The sequence below is a fragment of the Podarcis melisellensis genome, assembly GCF_964234715.1.
Source record: "Podarcis melisellensis genome assembly, chromosome: 4".
Taxonomy (NCBI): domain Eukaryota; kingdom Metazoa; phylum Chordata; class Lepidosauria; order Squamata; family Lacertidae; genus Podarcis; species Podarcis melisellensis.
The window spans coordinates 63,915,118-63,931,540 of record NC_138531.1 but is presented as its reverse complement, the minus strand read 5'-3'; the positions used below and the strand labels follow the sequence as shown (position 1 = coordinate 63,931,540).

General features: G+C 45.5%; 1 protein-coding gene across 2 annotated transcripts in view; it reads left to right on the top strand.

Annotated features, from left to right (window-relative positions):
* The first annotated feature begins 4,413 nt into the window (after window positions 1–4,413).
* Window positions 4,414–16,423, top strand: part of CD80 (CD80 molecule) — a 35,198-nt gene continuing 23,188 nt past the window's right edge. Inside the window, exons 1-3 of one of the 2 annotated variants that reach the window (XM_081907912.1) lie at window positions 4,414–4,425; window positions 12,922–13,056; window positions 14,795–14,906. In XM_081907912.1, the coding sequence (XP_081764038.1) occupies window positions 14,810–14,906 (97 nt within the window). In that variant the 5' untranslated portion in view covers window positions 4,414–4,425; window positions 12,922–13,056; window positions 14,795–14,809. Of the gene's footprint in view, window positions 4,426–12,725; window positions 13,057–14,794; window positions 14,907–16,423 lie in introns of those variants that run through there. The other variant, XM_081907911.1, reaches the window with a different exon arrangement.

Sequence of the window (16,423 nt, the reverse complement as noted above, 5' to 3'; positions counted from 1 at the left end):
GCTTTGAGCCCCTTGGGGAGCTGAGCTGTAAAGGACAACCTCCAATGTTCATGCATCAGAAGGAGCCCAGGAGCCCCATCGGGGCTTACCCTGCGCAGGCTGGTTCCCCCCACACACAAACACACACACTGGGTTGCAATTTTGTGGGTCAGCTTTGGGTGGGAGAGGCAGCCCCCCCGTTAAGTCTCTGCCAGCCCAATAGCACAGCCCCCCCCCCGCCAAGTCCATGGCAAGAGACAGGCAGCAGCACCCAGACCCCAGAGGCTGCCCTTGGGACTGGCGTCCCCACACTGCCACCTCCGCAACAAAGGCCAGCGGCCAAGTCCCCCCCCCCCAGCCGCTTCCTTGGTCCCACAGGAAAGCCAGGCAGGGGCTGCACATCCTGCCCTCCGCCTCTTCCTGCTGCCCCCAACAGACAACCAGGCCTGCAAGCTTCCTCTTCTGACATCGCCCAGGCCCCCACGCAGCCCCCCACCAGCAAAACGCCCAGGAGTTTGAAGGGACCCAAGGGCCACGCAGCCAAGGGGTCTAACTCTGCAGGGAAAAGCTTCCTGTCTTTCCTCTGCCCCCTCCCCACCGGAAAGGGATGGTGGCTGCAGGCTCTGCCCCCCCCCCCTAACATCTGCAAAATGATTAAGGCTGATACATTGTGTTACAGGATTTTATCTAGGTAACTTCCCTGATCTGTCAAGTTGAAAGGGTACATTCAGGCATAATATTTGCAACATTTAACAACTTTAAAGATGTGCCCCCCCCCCCTGTAATTTCCATAACAGTTGGAAGGACAAAAATATAACCTCCTATGACAACTCCTGCAACCCATGAGCTTTCAGACAAAGATCATGCATGGACAAATGTAAAGATCTTTGGAAAGTATTGATCGAAACCACAGTAACAAACGAATCAATGTATCTTCAAGGGAAAGAATAAGTAGATCCATTTGCATATATAGCTCTGTAGGCTTAATGAGATTCCCACAAAACATTAGGAAGGCCTTTCTGGTGGTGAGAGCAGTCAGACAGGGGAAGGGGCTTTTAGGGAGAGGTCGGGGGGAGGGCATCTGCCAGGGATGCTTTAGCTGTGAGTCCTGAATTGCTGGGGGTTGGACTGGATGACCTTTGGGTCCCTTCCACCTCTATGATTCCATGACCTTTAAGGGAAGTCACCTCCATCTTCCTCTCAGAGCAGATGCCCACAAGCCCTGGGCGGGAAGAGCGAGAGAGAGAGAGAGAGAGAGAGAGAGAGAGAGCCCGAGAGAGAGAGAGAGAGAGAGAGAGAGAGAGAGAGAGAGAGAGAGAGCCCGAGAGAGAGAGAGAGAGAGAGAGAGAGAGAGAGAGCAGCCAAGCCCCCTTCACCGCCTGCCCCCCCCGCCAGCCCCCTCTCCCCTCCTCCCTAGGCGGCAGCTCCGCCATGACCACAAACGGCGGCGGCAGCAGCAGCCGCGCGCGGCCCGGGCTCCCCTCGCCGCCCGCGGGAGCCAAGGCGCGCGACAAGGGAGCCAAGGCGCGCAAAAAATTTTTTAATTATTGGGGGGACGGAGCCCCCCAATAAAATTTTTGAGGGGGCTTGGGCCCCCTCAGGCCCCATGGAGTCGGCGCCTATGGATAGATTCATAGCTGTCTACTTACAGATTTGAAAATAAGGGACCAGCAGCCTCTAAAATAAGGGATCAGCAGCCAAAATAAGAGATTTTGCTTAGCTTATGCAGAAATCCGGCACTCATGGAGCCATGCTGCTTTTGCTGCGACTGTGTTTTGCAGGGTATTAGACTAGATCATCCTAAGGGTCTACAACTCCCACCAAAGAAGAGGGGCAGACAAAACTGATGAAGGACGTCGAGATGGCAAAGCTTACAGGCAGAATTAGAAACCAGGAAGAGGACCTCTTTAATAAAGAATGGGGAAAGTTTATAATTTATTTGAAAAGCTAATGTAAAGAGTTACATACATTGGTAGGATTGACAGAAAACTTGTATTAAAAATTTGAACTATGGATGGACAAATGATTTATAAAAATAGAGTTATGAAAGGGATGCAGAGGGGGAAATCACTACATTAAGATGCTGCACTGGTTGGAAGGTATGCTAAGCAGCACATCGGGGCTGCCGTTGTCCTGGCGCGAGGAGTTCCATTGGCCCTTCCCTGCCCGAGAGGGAGGGAGGGAGAGAGACTCTCGCCCATGCCGCCCTCAAGGCAGTTGCGGCGCGGCAGTGGCCACTGAAGCGCCGCCCTTCTGCGTCCCTCCCCATCGCCTCCTCTTCCTCCTCCCTCAGGCCGCCTCCTCAGCCGCCACTGCTGCCGCCGCCTCCGGCTTCCCCTGGCAGCACGGCTGAAGTCTCGCAAGAGAGGGGCTGCCTGCCCGCCCGCCACCACCCGTCTCCTCACGACGCGCCCCTGAGGGGGGAAAGGGAGAGATGGAAACGTGGCAGCTCGTGCGCGCGCTCTCTCGTGCGGTGGAGGACCCCGAGCCGCTGCTTGCCTCCCGAGCCGGGCGAGCATGAAACCCGGGAAATTTAAGGGACATCATCAATCCAGGACAACAGCAGGAAACGGTGCTGGGATAAGGGAGTTTCCCACCAAATAAGGGACGGTTGACAGCTATGGATAGATTGTAGTCAACAAAAACTTCTGCCTCGGCTCAGCAGACCATGTTAAACTTTAAAGTGCCAGGACACGTGTGGTGGTTGCTTTTTGTGTAGCGGAGTCATAGGGCTACCCCACTGAAAACTGAATTTGGTGGGGCTAACTTCTGAGCCTAGAACTGCATGGTAGGTAAGGTTGGGCATGGTAGGTGCCATTGAACTCACTGGGGCCAATGTTTGAGTAAATGTGGGTGGTGGGGTTGCGTGAGCCGACTCTGAGAGCTGTCTTGTTTATGCAGCTGGATGTTACCTGTGCTGTGCATGGGAAAATGTCATCCGGATTCCTAGACAAGCACTGCTACTACAGATGAGGTTCCTTGTAATGCCAGACAACACTTGAGCAAGCACTTGTGTGCTTCCTGGGATACATCATGTCTACCGAAACCCATTGAACTTTCGGCAAGCAGAATGTACATGTGAAACTGCTCTGAGCCAGTCTGAACCTAGTCAAGAAAAATGTGGCTTGAATCTCCTGTGTTTTGCAAAATTACAAAGTGGAGCTACAAAGGATCCAGGTCTTTGAAATTTTAACATTAATATTAAGTGCAGCTTCGCAAGCCCCACTACCACACCATATCATAGGGCTTTGTTGGTCCAACATAAAATACTGAAAAATCCCACTGGCAATTTTAAGTCTTCCTCTCTGTCTGTCTCTTTCCACTATCACTGACGTTTTGAACATAATATATGCGCTGTGCACTGTGCATTTTCCACGTGCCCCCCCCCCTTGAACAGCATCCTGGAAATGGATGTTTGTGTACCTAGAAAAACACCATTCCCCCCCCATCCCAACATACCAAGGGAATGCATTGGTTTTGTGCTTGCATAAGGGACACTTTATTATTTTCTCTGGTAACATTTCCTGGGAGGCTGCCATATCTTCATTTTTTGCCTACTTGCTCCATACTGTATTTTGCAGTTAGGAGAATCAGGAAGTACTGGTGAATGTCACAAGAGGAACAGATACAGGTGGGTCATTTTACTCAGTACAGTGGTACCTCGGGTTAAGAACTTAATTCGTTCCAGAGGTCCATTCTTAACCTGAAACTGTTCTTAACCTTAGGTACCACTTTAGCTAATGGGGACTCCCGCTGCCGCCGCGCCACCAGAACACAATTTCTGTTGTCATCCTGAAGCAAAGTTCTTAACCCGAGGTACTATTTCTGGGTTAGCAGAGTCTGTAACCTGAAGCATCTGTAACCTGAAGCGTATGTAACCCGAGGTACCACTGTAGTTTTAGAAAGCCTTCATAGCAGTGGAGGCTGTTCCACTGCCTACTGGGGCACAGTCCTCCCAAGGAGAAGGTTAAGCAATTTGTTTTGTTTGGGTTTTTCCCCTCCTAGGATCTTAAAGCCACACACTCTTTCCTGTTCCACACACATGTTATGCTTCTATTAGAACGCTCTACAAACATGTCTGTCAATCAAGTCTCTGCAGCATTCAGCAAACCCTAATCCAAAAGTACAGCTATAGCCAAGAGGATACCCCACCCCTTAGGTTTCTGAGCAGAAAAGCTATGTGAAAGTTTTAGTATCAGTAAGATTGCCACAGTTTCAGCCCCAGTTGTGCAGGTTTCACCTGCCTCTTGTTATAAGAAAACTCCAGCAACTCTGCAAGATAAGGGAGGGCTGTTTTATGATCCGTCCTGAGTATACACAGAATTGTTTCCTTATAGGCCACGCCTCCAAATAGCTCACAGCTAGCAAAGAGAAAGGTGTGGTTGCAAGTTTAAGTAACTTATTTTTTCATTCATGTTTCTTAAGAGAGATCGATGGACGGAGAGTGTGAGTATATTTTTGTAATACTGATTTTTATTTAATCATTTGCAATTATTTTTGTGACCGGGAAGGAGGATTGGGAGGGAAAGTGGTGGGAAACTTCTGTGTGTGTTAACTGGAGCTGTAGGGTTTGTGTGTCTCTATCATGTCTTTATTTCATAAAATGTATACACTGCTTGATTGTAAAAACAAAAACAAAAAAACAACAACCTTCAAAGCGGTTTACATAATATAAAACAGTTAAAATACTGAAACAGATTTAATCTACCTCAACTACCTTAGCATCTGGGTAGATTTGTTTAAACAGGAATGTTTTTAGCAGGGACTTAAAAGAGTACAGTGAAGGAACCTGCTTGATTTCAATAGGCAGGGAGTTCCAAAGTGCAGGTGCTGCCACATTGAACAAGTTCTTACAAATTCAGAATGAGTATTATGTGGCACCTGTAATAGTGCCAGTACCGTTAATTGAAGCCATTGACTGGGCACATGTGGGGTACGGCAATCTTGTAGGTAAACTGGTCTCAAGTTTGTTACGGGCTTTATATGTCAATAGTAACACCTTGAATATGGCCCAGTAGCAAATTGGCAACCAATGCAGATCTCTGAGCACGGGTGTTACATGCTGACAAGACCTCACTCCTGCCAGCAATCGTGCACTAACTGTGCCCAGGGCAGCTGTCTACCAGCTCCATCTGGTATGCAGGCTGAGACCCTACCTGCCCACAGACTGTCTCACCAGAGTGGTGCATGCTCTATGTATCTTCCGCTTGGACTACTGCAATGCACTCTATGTGGGGCTACCTTTGAAGGTGACCCAGAAACTACAACTAATCCAGAATGCGGCAGCTAGAATGGTTACAGGAAGTGGCCATCAAGACCATATAACACCAGTCCTGAAAGACCTACATTGGCTCCCTGTACATTTCCAAGCACAATTCAAAGTGTTGGTACTGACCTTTAAAGCCCTAAACAACCTCGGCCCAGTATACCTGAAGGAGTGTCTCCATCCCTATCGTTCAGCTTGGACACTGAGGTTCAGCTCCGAGGGCCTTCTGGTGGTTCCCTCACTGCGAGAAGTGAAGTTACAGGGAACCAGACAGAGGGCCTACTCGGTAGTGGCACCCACCCTGTGGAACATCCTCCCATCAGGTGTCAAGGAAATAAACAACTATCTGACTTCTAGATGACATCTGAAGGCAGCCCTGTTTGGGGAAGTTTTTAATGTTTGAGGTTTTATCGTGTTTTTAATATTCTGTTGGGAGCTGCCCAGAGTGGCTGGAGAAACCCAGCCTGATGGGTGGGGTATAAATAATAAATTATTATTATTATTATTACAGTCATACCTCTTCATGTTGCGGATTTTCGGGTTGCGAACACGGCAAACCCGGATGTGTATACTTCTAGGTTTCGCCAAACACGCAGAAGCACTCTCTCGCGCTTCGCGCTTGCGCAGAAGCACTGCTCTAGTTGTGGACTTTTTGGGGTGCAAGCAGCACCCTGGAACAGATCGTGTCCGCAACTAGAGGTAAAGGTAAAGGGACCCCTGACCATTAGGTCCAGTTGTGGCCGACTCTGGGGTTGCGGTGCTCATCTCGCTTTATTGGCCAAGGGAGCCGGCGTACAGCTTCTGGGTCATGTGGCCAGCATGACTAAGCCGCTTCTGGCAAACGAGAGCAGTGCACCAGAGCAGCACACGGAAACCTATTTATCTACTTGCACTTTGACGTGCTTTCGAACTGCTAGGTGGGCAGGAGCTGGGACCGAACAACGGGAGCTCACCCTGTCGCGGGGATTCGAACTGCCGACCTTCTGATCAGCAAGTCCTAGGCTGTGTGGTTTAACCCACAGCGCCACCCGCATCTATATGTACCACTGTATTATTAACTGCAGCTTTGGAATCAGGCACATAGAGTGCATTGCAGTAATCAAGACTTGAAGTAACTAGCACATGAGCTACTGTGGCAATGCTTTCCTGGTCTAGCAGTGGCCGTAGCTGTTGAACCAGCTACAGTTGGTAAAAGGCACTTTTAGTCACTGAGCTTCCAGTGACAGAGCTGGATCCAGAAGCACACCCAAATTGAGAACCTTCTCCTTCAGAGGAAGTGCAACCCAATGCAGGAAAGGCAACTGACCAATTTCTCACATATGGGAACTTCTGATTCGCAGTGCTTCCATCTTCATGAGATTCAAGCTCAGCGTTCTTTTCCTCATCCATTTCATCACTGTCTCCAGGCCTCCTGATGCAAAAGTTATGAAGAATTACATCCGAGTACCATCAGCATACTGATGGCACCTCACCCCAAAACTCCTAGTGATATTTCCCAACGGCTTACTGTAGATATTAAATAGCACTGAAGTTAAGATACAGTGAAGGAAAAAAGTATTTGCCTCAGCCACCAAAATACCTTGGGTCAGCCCTGTTCTAAGTAGACATGCATAGATTTATGCTGTAAGTAAAATGGAAAACAGATAATAGCAGTAATAAAATGAAACTCAGTGATTATGGTACTTACTATATTATAGGTGGACTTGTGGGACAGTTAAAATAAAACAGCCTGAGGGACAGATCAAGGGCTATTGACGGTCAGGGTGTCTAAATTACAGTGAGGGGGGAAAGTATTTGATCCCCTGCCAAATTTGCCCGTTTGCCCTCTGTCAAAGAAATGACCGGTCCATAATTTTAATGGTAGGTTTATTGTAGCTATGAGAGACAGAATAACAACAGGAAAACAAAAAAAAACACCAAAAACCCAGAAGACAAAAGTCAGAGATTGATGATCGTTATAATGAGTGAAATAAGTATATCAACCAGCCAGATGTCAGACTACCTGGTATCTTCACTGTATGTAACAAGCTGAGATTAGAAGTACCGGCTGTAAGGGAGAGGTCTTACCTGTAATCCCAGCTTGTTACAGTACCTGTACAAAAGACACCTGTCGACAGAAGCAATCAATCCAGCAGATTCCAAAGTAGTCATTTCTTCATCAGAGGGCAAATGGCCAGTTTAGCAGGGGATCAAATACTTTCCCCCCTCACTGAAGGGTCAATGCGCAACAAGATGCGTTTACCACATTCTGAAGCAAATGAAGTAAGACGCTGAATTTAAAGAGGGATGCCCCTTAAGACCGTTAAATTCACAGCCTAAAATTATTTAACTGAACCACTTGGTGCAGGCTGGGCCATTAGAGCAAACTTTGTGTGGGACTTTGAATTTTTTTGCAGAGCCAACCTGCCCATGAGGTGGTCTGAGGCAGCTGCCTCAGGTGGCAGAATCGTAAGGGATTCTGGTTTATTTTTCTGCTGCAACTTCTTTTGTTGTTTGTATCAATTTATTGATTGTTGCTTGAATTAGGATTTATTTTTAATCCCGTGAGCTGCTTTCAGTTTAACAGATAAAGACGATGTTATCATTTTTATTTCATTTTATTTTAGTAACAAGGGCAACCTGATAAAATAAGGATCTACTATCAGTTTGAGTAACTGTCCTGCTGCCAACATTTCTGAGAGATCCCACAAGTACTGCTAAGAAGGCTCAATTTCCAAGAACGATATATAATTTTCCAAATGGCTTCTATTTTCCATTGTTTGTTTGATTTAAAGAGAGAAGATGAAAACTTTCTCAGGCATGCCGGATGGTTTAAGCATCTTCCTCTTTTGCTAAACCAGTGTTCTTCCTCTTTTTAGCCTGTGACATGTTAGCTCCTTAGGAAATAAAGTCTTAACCTTTAGATTTCCAACCAGTTCCTCTGAATTTTAAAAGAAATCATTCCAGTAGTTTTAATGGCCTTTAGTGCCTTTTCAGCATCCTTCAAGGTTTATAAAATAAAAGCATAGAATTTTAGAGTCGGAAGGGACCCGAGGGTCATCTAGTCCAACCCCCTGCAATGCAGGCATCTCAACTGGATCGTACATGACAGATGGCCATCCAACCTCTGCTTAAAAAGCTCCAAGGAACAAGTGTCTACCACCTCTCATGGAAGTCTGTTGCGCTGTTGAACAACTTTTACTGTCAGAAAGGTATTTCTGATGTTGAGTTGGAATCTCCCTTCTTGGAACTTGAAGCCATTGGTTGAGCTCCTGGCCTTTGGAGCAGGAGAAAGCAAGCTTGATCCATCCATCAACATGTGCTCCAAATGTTTGAAGTTAGTAAGGGTAATCCCTAGTATTTACTGGTCTTTGTCCTTTGTAAAGCACTATCGCTATTTTGTTATTCTTTTTTACTTTTTAGACAAAGGCTAGGGGTGCATTTGAAAATGATGCTGCCAATAGAGGCTTTCCTTCTGAAGCAAATAGCATAGGGGATATTTTCATCCCGATTAAGGCAAAGAGTTAAATTGTAAAACTTTATCTCTCCATCCTTCACAGCTCCAATATTGTTTGGGCTCTCATTGCTGCATTTTTTTTTAAAGTTTGTTAATTGCATTCATGCAATCAGTGTCATGTTGTGTTTGGCCCTATGTACCTGTGCACTAGAGCATTCAAATTTCAGTCCCATCCTAAGAGTAGGAAGTGTGCACTGAGGTCAACTGCACACAAAAATAGCACACCTGTGGACTATTTCCCCTCCTGCTCATAACCACCTATACTGATAGTAAATGTCCCTATGTATGTTCAGATTGTAGCTGTTCTGTAATAAATTCACCCAGCTCTGATGGAAAACATCCTGTTAAACATTCTTAAAGTAAAAAATAAGTGGAACTGTCAGTTTAACATACAACAACAAGAAGAACATTTAGGTGCAAATTATCAAAGGCACAAATATAGGGTGGGGGAGACAGGGTGGCAGAAGTAAATGTGAAATGGATTTTAGTTTATCATCACAAACAGATTATGATGTTGGTTTTCTCTCTCCTCTTCCCCCACCCACCCTGATAGATGGAGCCTACATATATACTGATCTAGTAGAATTAAAATGGGCTCCCTTTAATTTGTATTGTTTTAAACAGGGTCCCCAAAAACCACTGTCATATCATACCTTGCAGTGGTAGATTGCCAAGTAAACTCAGCACCACAAAACTTTTATCCAAGGCATGGACCCTCCTCTTGGAACTTAGTGACTTTTAGATAGGGTGGCAATAAAGCCACAGATCAAGAGCTGAAATTATCTGTTTTACCAGTCCCAACACAATTCTGCATGCCCCCACCCAATTTCTGTGGCACCTCACATTCCTCCCCTCCAATCTCTTCCCAGGTCACTTTACCACCCCACCCCCAGTTTCCCAGATTGGGGTCCTCTTTCATCCCTTCTCCCCTCTCAGTAGCTCCACTTTCTGTTCAGCTTCCCAAGGTGCCAATCAGAGCCTTGAAAAGCAGATAGACTTGAAAGAGAAAATGAGAAACAGAATTCTTCCTCCAACTTCTTCCTTCAACTCTATGTACTTTTGAGAACAGTGAGTGGGAGGAGGTAACCACATTTGCCACTGTAGGGGAGAATGATCTGGGGGGAAGGGTAGGCTCCAAGGCTTTGTAGATGCCAGGAAAGTCCTCATGGTGCCATGTTGGATACCCCAGTGAGCCAATCAGAAGCAGTGTTACACCAGAATGGGCAACATTTCTTATTCACCATGTATGACTACCGGTAAGTGATTCAGGCCTTTGGTCTCTACTAGACCCCAGGAATAGGGAACATCATCTAAAGAACATTTGTCATTTGTGTATAATTAGTACAGTGGTACCTCCGGTTAAGAACTTAATTCATTCTGGAGGTCCGTTCTTAACCTGAAACTGTTCTTAACCTGAGGTACCACTTTAGCTAATGGGGCCTGCCGCTGCTGCCGCCGTGTGAATTCTGTTCTCATCCTGAAGCAAAGTTCTTAACCCGAGGTACTATTTCTGGGTTGGCGAAGTCTGTAACCTGAAGTGTCTGTAACCCGAGGTACCGCTGTATATAGGATGTGGGTGGCACTGTGGTCTAAACCACTGGGCCTCTTGGGCTTGCTGATCAGAAGGTCAGCGGTTCGAATCCCCACGACGGGATGAGCTTCCACTGCTCTATCCCAACTCCTGCCAACCCAACAGTTCATAAGCATGCCAGTGCAAGTAGATAAATAGGTACCACTGCTGTGGGAAGGTAAACAGCGTTTCTGTGCACTCTGGCTTTCGTCACGGTGTTCCGTTACACCAGAAGCGGTTTAGTCATGATGGCCACAAGGGCTGGAAAGCTGTCTGTGGACAAACACCAGCTCCCTCGTCCTGAAAGTAAGATGAGCTCCGCACCCCATAGTCTCCTTTGACTGGACTTAACTGTCCAGGGGTCCTTTACCTTTACCTTTTACTTTACACACTGCCACATCTTGCTAGAAATAGAAAGGCAAACAGAAATGTAAAACCTTTAAAAGTTTTAAAGGGAAGTAAAGAAGCTGAAGAACAATAATCCATTTTCCAGTTTTTCAAAACATAAAAGGGACCAGATGGGGAAAGGCCTACATTGCAAGTTCTCCTCACCAGTCTTGAAGAAATGGGTGTACCCCTCCTTCCCAGATTGGAAAGGCAATGGATGAAGAGAAACTGCTTTGTCAGAGTTGCTGTAACAGGAGAGGAAAATAAACAGTACTCTGTTCAAATAATACCACTTGGCCAAGCTAGGTAATGAAAAGGCACCACCCAGCTACAGTATCACTTGGGGATTCCCATTTAAAGAAAAAAGTCAAGTGAACATTACTGGGTCTGGCCAAATGTTTCAATGGCAACGGGAGGTGGGGAGTGGAATAGAGAAAGACAAAGCTAATGTTCATGTCCATAAAAGCAAACGCTGAAAAAATATATCCCTGTATCAAAATCTGCAGGAATAAACACAACATAATTAAACCACAGAACATCAGCCCAAAATATTTTGCTGCTTCTAGTGAAGGGGGAGGGGGAGCACAAGATGTATAGAAGCTGAATGGACCAGCCTTTGAGCCTTACCTCAACCCTGGTGATAAGAGCAGCAAGCCTCAAACGTGCCTTGTGGCAACAGAAGAAAATGGCTGGGCAGATCAGGATGAGCCCCACTAATGGGCTGATACGCTATTTAGGTAGTTTATAACCTGCTCATTATTGAAATCAGTCCCAGAACAAGTGCACAATACACAATAAAGCAAAACAATATGAGAATTCAAAGCACCACAACAAATCACATTTATATCAACACCCTGCAAGAGTGACTAAACATCTATCCAAATGCCCAAGTAAAAAAAGTAAATTGGTTGCACTAACAGAACCCAGAACCAGTGAGGAGGAAGGGGGTGGAGGATGCGGGCTGCCCTGGGTGTCATCACTGAGGGGGGGTGACAAAATGAGTTTAAAATAAAAATGGGGCTCACAAAACTTTTTAGGAGTGATGTGGTAGCTTAGGCACCTGCAGGTTCCACGCTGCCATTTTAGGCAGCGTGGGACTTGCGCCTGCCTACTGCCTCTCCCTCAGCCGCCCAACAGCTGAGGGGGAGGCGGCGGAGAGGCTCCAAGCGTTGGAGAGACTTGCCCTGCCCCCAGCTGCAGGACACACACACCCCACACCAGGCACCTGAGCGGATAGCTACGCTACTGCCCAGAACAATGAGTCCCACTAGTGCAATGGCTCTTCCACCTCCCCACCCCAATGCTTACCCAAATCTGGATGTGTGTACAGGGGAGGGGAGTTGGAAGAAATCCCAGAACTCCACACCGTGGGGATTAAATGAGCGGGAGAACTGGGAGAACCTTGAGCTCCTTGAGGGTGGAAAAGGTGGCCCATAAACAAATTGTTGCAAGGTGATAGTTTATGAATAGGGAAGCTCTTCTTAATGTGCAATAAGCCTATCTGATGATGACATAATTTTGAAATAAAGAAGTAAAGGCCAGAATATGGCGAGTGAGTTGTGTTGCATGCCACCCCAATCTCGGAGCAGCATGAGATTCCAGAGGTTCTGGGTGTTTACTCAGGTTCACGTTTCCTTTGGACAGCAGGGACTGAGGTGTCTTTATTTACACTTCTGTATACCACCTGAGCCTACAGTGGAGGGGTTCACAGCATTAGCACCCCTTGACTCTCTGCCCCCCACCTCTCTGCCTTTCTAGCCTGCAGCTTTTGCATCCAGCTTCTAGCTCACATTATTCAACTCTCGACTCTGCCCTTTTTCTTTCTAACAAACAGTTGAAGGAGGAAGGTCCAGCCCTTTGTCTTCTGGCACAGAGCCACTCCTTTTGTCCCGTTATCGGCCCATGCTTTGTGGGCCATTGCCAGGCTGACCTAGAAATGAAAGTGGGATGGGATTCCATTTAATAACACCACTCCTACATTTAATCCATTAATATTTGTTTCTTAGCACATTTTAGAAACTTAGGGATCCTGCTGAATGCCAGTGTGCTACCACAGATTATCAATCTAGCCTGCTCCTCTGTTACTCTAATGATATGGAAAGTGCTGGACAAGGATTGAAAGTTTTTGATTTTTTTTTCCGACGGCAAAAAGGGGAAGTTGTGGGGGTGGTGACATTTGGTTTGTCTTAAAGTCATGTAGCTCATCTTTCTATGCAATCACAGGTTAAGAACGAACTACTTAGAGGAGCTTTCTGTTGCGTGGGACATAGCCAAATTAAGATTAGTATTTATACCAATCACTGAAGGAAGAGGCATATATCTGGAAGGCAAATCATCATTCTCTGGTTCCTGCTTACTGTAAGTTGACGGCGAAGGACCCTCTTCCTTCCTTTTTCTTAATTTGCTAAGTTACAGTGCAGACTGATTAGATAGATTGTTTCTTATGAGACTGGCATAAGCGTTCATTTAGTTTTAGTTTTCTTGACGCTTTCGCCCCACATCTTTTTGCCTTAAGAGAAGGCTGGTATGGTGAGAAATGACAGGAAAACCGGAGGGGTTTGGGCAAACAGTCAGATGGGGTACTGAAAGAGGAATTTTGCATAGCTGAATACAAACAATGCAATTGAAGCACATTTAAAGCACTTTTTCTTCAAAGAATCCTGGGAGCTATAGTTTGTTAAGGGTGCTTGGGATTTTTGCTGCGTAAGGAGTAAACTACATTCCCAGGATTCTGGGGGGGGGGTGTGCTTTAAATGTATGGTATGCATGCCTGTGTTTCATTTCATTTTTCATTTGATAGCGGTATTAAGGACATTTTAAAGTCTCAGGGAGCTTTGAACTTGGCTACAGATCTGCTGGTCAGGCCACTTACCGTGAGGTAGGAACTCTTTAGAAACTCCAGCAGAGGCAATTCTACAGCATCTTCTGTTACCTTGTTTCATTTGTGAATTTAGAAATCTGAAGTCTCTCACAGCAGTGCTATTTTTCTAGAAAAAGAGGTGCCAGAACACCTCCCTCTTTCTCTTAGAATGGCAATGGTACCCACTTGAGAAAGGGCCGGGACTGAGTTCTGATGAGTTCCAGCTAAAAAACCCCCTCTGTCCAACAGCATATTAATCAGATCTACACCAATACAGTATGTTATTCTCACTGGACGCAGTAAACAATAGTTCTTCCTTTTCTTTCTGAGACGGTAGTAAACATCTTTGGGAACTCCTGTCATTTCAGCTTTTCCTCATATGACTTTCATTTTAGATCATTCATCATTCCTGCATCCATGGGCATAGCCGGGGTGGGGTGGGGGAGCAGTTGCCCCCCCATCAAGTAAATAAAAATGCTTAGCTAACTAACCAATTGCATCACAAATAACTCAGTTTTGTTCTCCCCCAACATAAAGCCTCCCCCCCCACCCCAATAAATTCTGGCCATGTTCATGCCTGCATCAAATTCTAGTCATTCTGTCCCTGAAAGCCTCTTGATAATCTCGCCTAGAAATCAGCATCTGAAAACAGTTTTCCACCTATAGTTGTTTTCCTGTTTATGTATGACTGCTTCTAGAGTCTGGGCTTAGTTGTGGTACAGCATAACTTGTGTCACAGCATCATTAAAAAAAAAATGCATCAGCAAGGTATATGCTCTGACTTTAGCCTTCTGTTGTGTCAACCTAATATGTACTTGCCAGCACATAAAGTGTGAACCAGTGTTCTTCATTTGTTTTATCTTCGCAAGCAATTGATTAAGATGGTAAAAATCTGATGCACATTACACAGGACTGGCTCTGGAACTGCTTTCAACTAATTATATGTTGATTGATTATTTAATTATTGCTCCAAGCACAATTGTGTGTTCACTACTGTTTGATAACGAATTCTTATGCAATTGCTGATGCCCTGAGTATCATATGCCACCGTGGAAGCTGTGTGCTAAATTGTTTGATAGATAGATTGATAGATTAATGTGGGTTGCAGAGTGGGTAGGGGAACAGAACTGTCAAGACAAAGCAATACTACCTATAAATTAAACTAAATCACCTGAACTGCACAAACATCCTCCATTTCTCTCTGTAACTTCTTGCTGTTTCACTGCTTCAGTCAAGGTGGTCTTGGAAAATATGATGTACACACAGAAGAGAAAACTGATGTTCTCCACACCCGTTCTAACGTGGTTCCTCTGGCTTGGCCTCTTTGTGCTTCCTTTTGGTTGTTCAGGTAAGCCCAACAATTCACTGTGTTTGTCCTCATAAGAGCATTACTTGACATTCCTTGCTTATTCCCAAGAGGAACTGGTGTGTGTGTGGGTGTGTTTAAAAAGTGGTGGATGCTTCATTCTTTGCACTGAACTCAATGCGACTTACTTCTGTATAAGCGTACACAGGACTGTGGTTTACAACTTAGGAGTTTCTGTGTGAATTTCAGCTTTGCCATGAAATCAGCAGCATTAGGCAAGCCTCAGCTCAGCCTTCCATTTGCTATATGGTGATGGAATGTTCTGGACAGCATCTGCCCAGGTGTTCTTCAATAACTCAAAATTCGCAGTAGTTTATCTTGTAACAGGATGCTGGTTGTGCTGTGGTCTAAACCACTGAGCCTAGGACTTGTCGATCAGAAGGGCGGTGGTTTGAATCCCCACGACGGGGTGAGCTCCCATTGCTCGGTCCCAGCTCCTGTCCACCTAGCAGTTTGAAAGCACGTCAAAGTGCAAGTAGATAAATAGCGGGAAGGTAAATGGCGTTTCCATGCGCTGCTCTGGTTTTGGTGTTCCATTGTGCCAGAAGCGGCATAGTCATGCTGGCCACATGACCCGGAAAAACTGTCTGCAGACAAATGCCAGCTCCCTCAGCCTATAGAGCGAGATGAGTGCACAACCCCAGAGTCATCCGTGACTGGACGTAATGGTCAAGGGTACCTTTACCTTTATCTTGTAACAAAAACAGTCAACGTGTCAATAGAATCAGCCTCCAAACTGAGGAATTGAAAAGAAGCCAATGTAAATGCTGCTCTTTAAAATAGAATCCAGGACATTACTGGCCAGCAGAGATGGAGGAGAAATTCAGTTCTCATTTTAAGCCAAACCTATCATATTAGCACTTTTGAAAACGATAAGAGAACCAAAGCATGAATCTTTCAAGATTCTCACGTTCCTGATTTTTCGCAATACATTTCTCCAGCCACCAGCGTTTACACAAATGCATATGTTAGGGGAAAGTGTGCATTGAATATATACATAAAAAGAGCATTGCAAAAATGTGCTGTTTTAGGAGAAATTGCTGGCAAAAGTGTGTGTATACACAAGTCAAAATGCATACAAATACGTATTTATGAGGAGAAAGTTGCATAATAGTGAAGAATTTTCATGCGGGGTTTTTTTTTTTCCTTTAAAAAATTACAAACTGCTGCAGAAATGTGGAAAACTGAATTTAAGACTGGAAAATTGAGAAACTGAGAGAACTAAAATTGGCAGATCCTTACATCCCCACTGGCTAGTTAGCTTATCCGCTTCGGAGAAACTGATGGGAAATGCCATAACATAAGATTGCCAAGCATTAGAACATCGCGTTTTGATGAGAATGGATCAGTATGGTTTCTCCTAAGGGAAGTCCTGCCTCACCAACGTTTTGGAAATTTTTGAAGATGTAAACAAACTTGTGGGTGGGGAACAGTCCAGTCGAGTAGGGTAATCCACAGAGAAGCATGTGGCACCTTCATTATACAGCTTTCTTAGAATG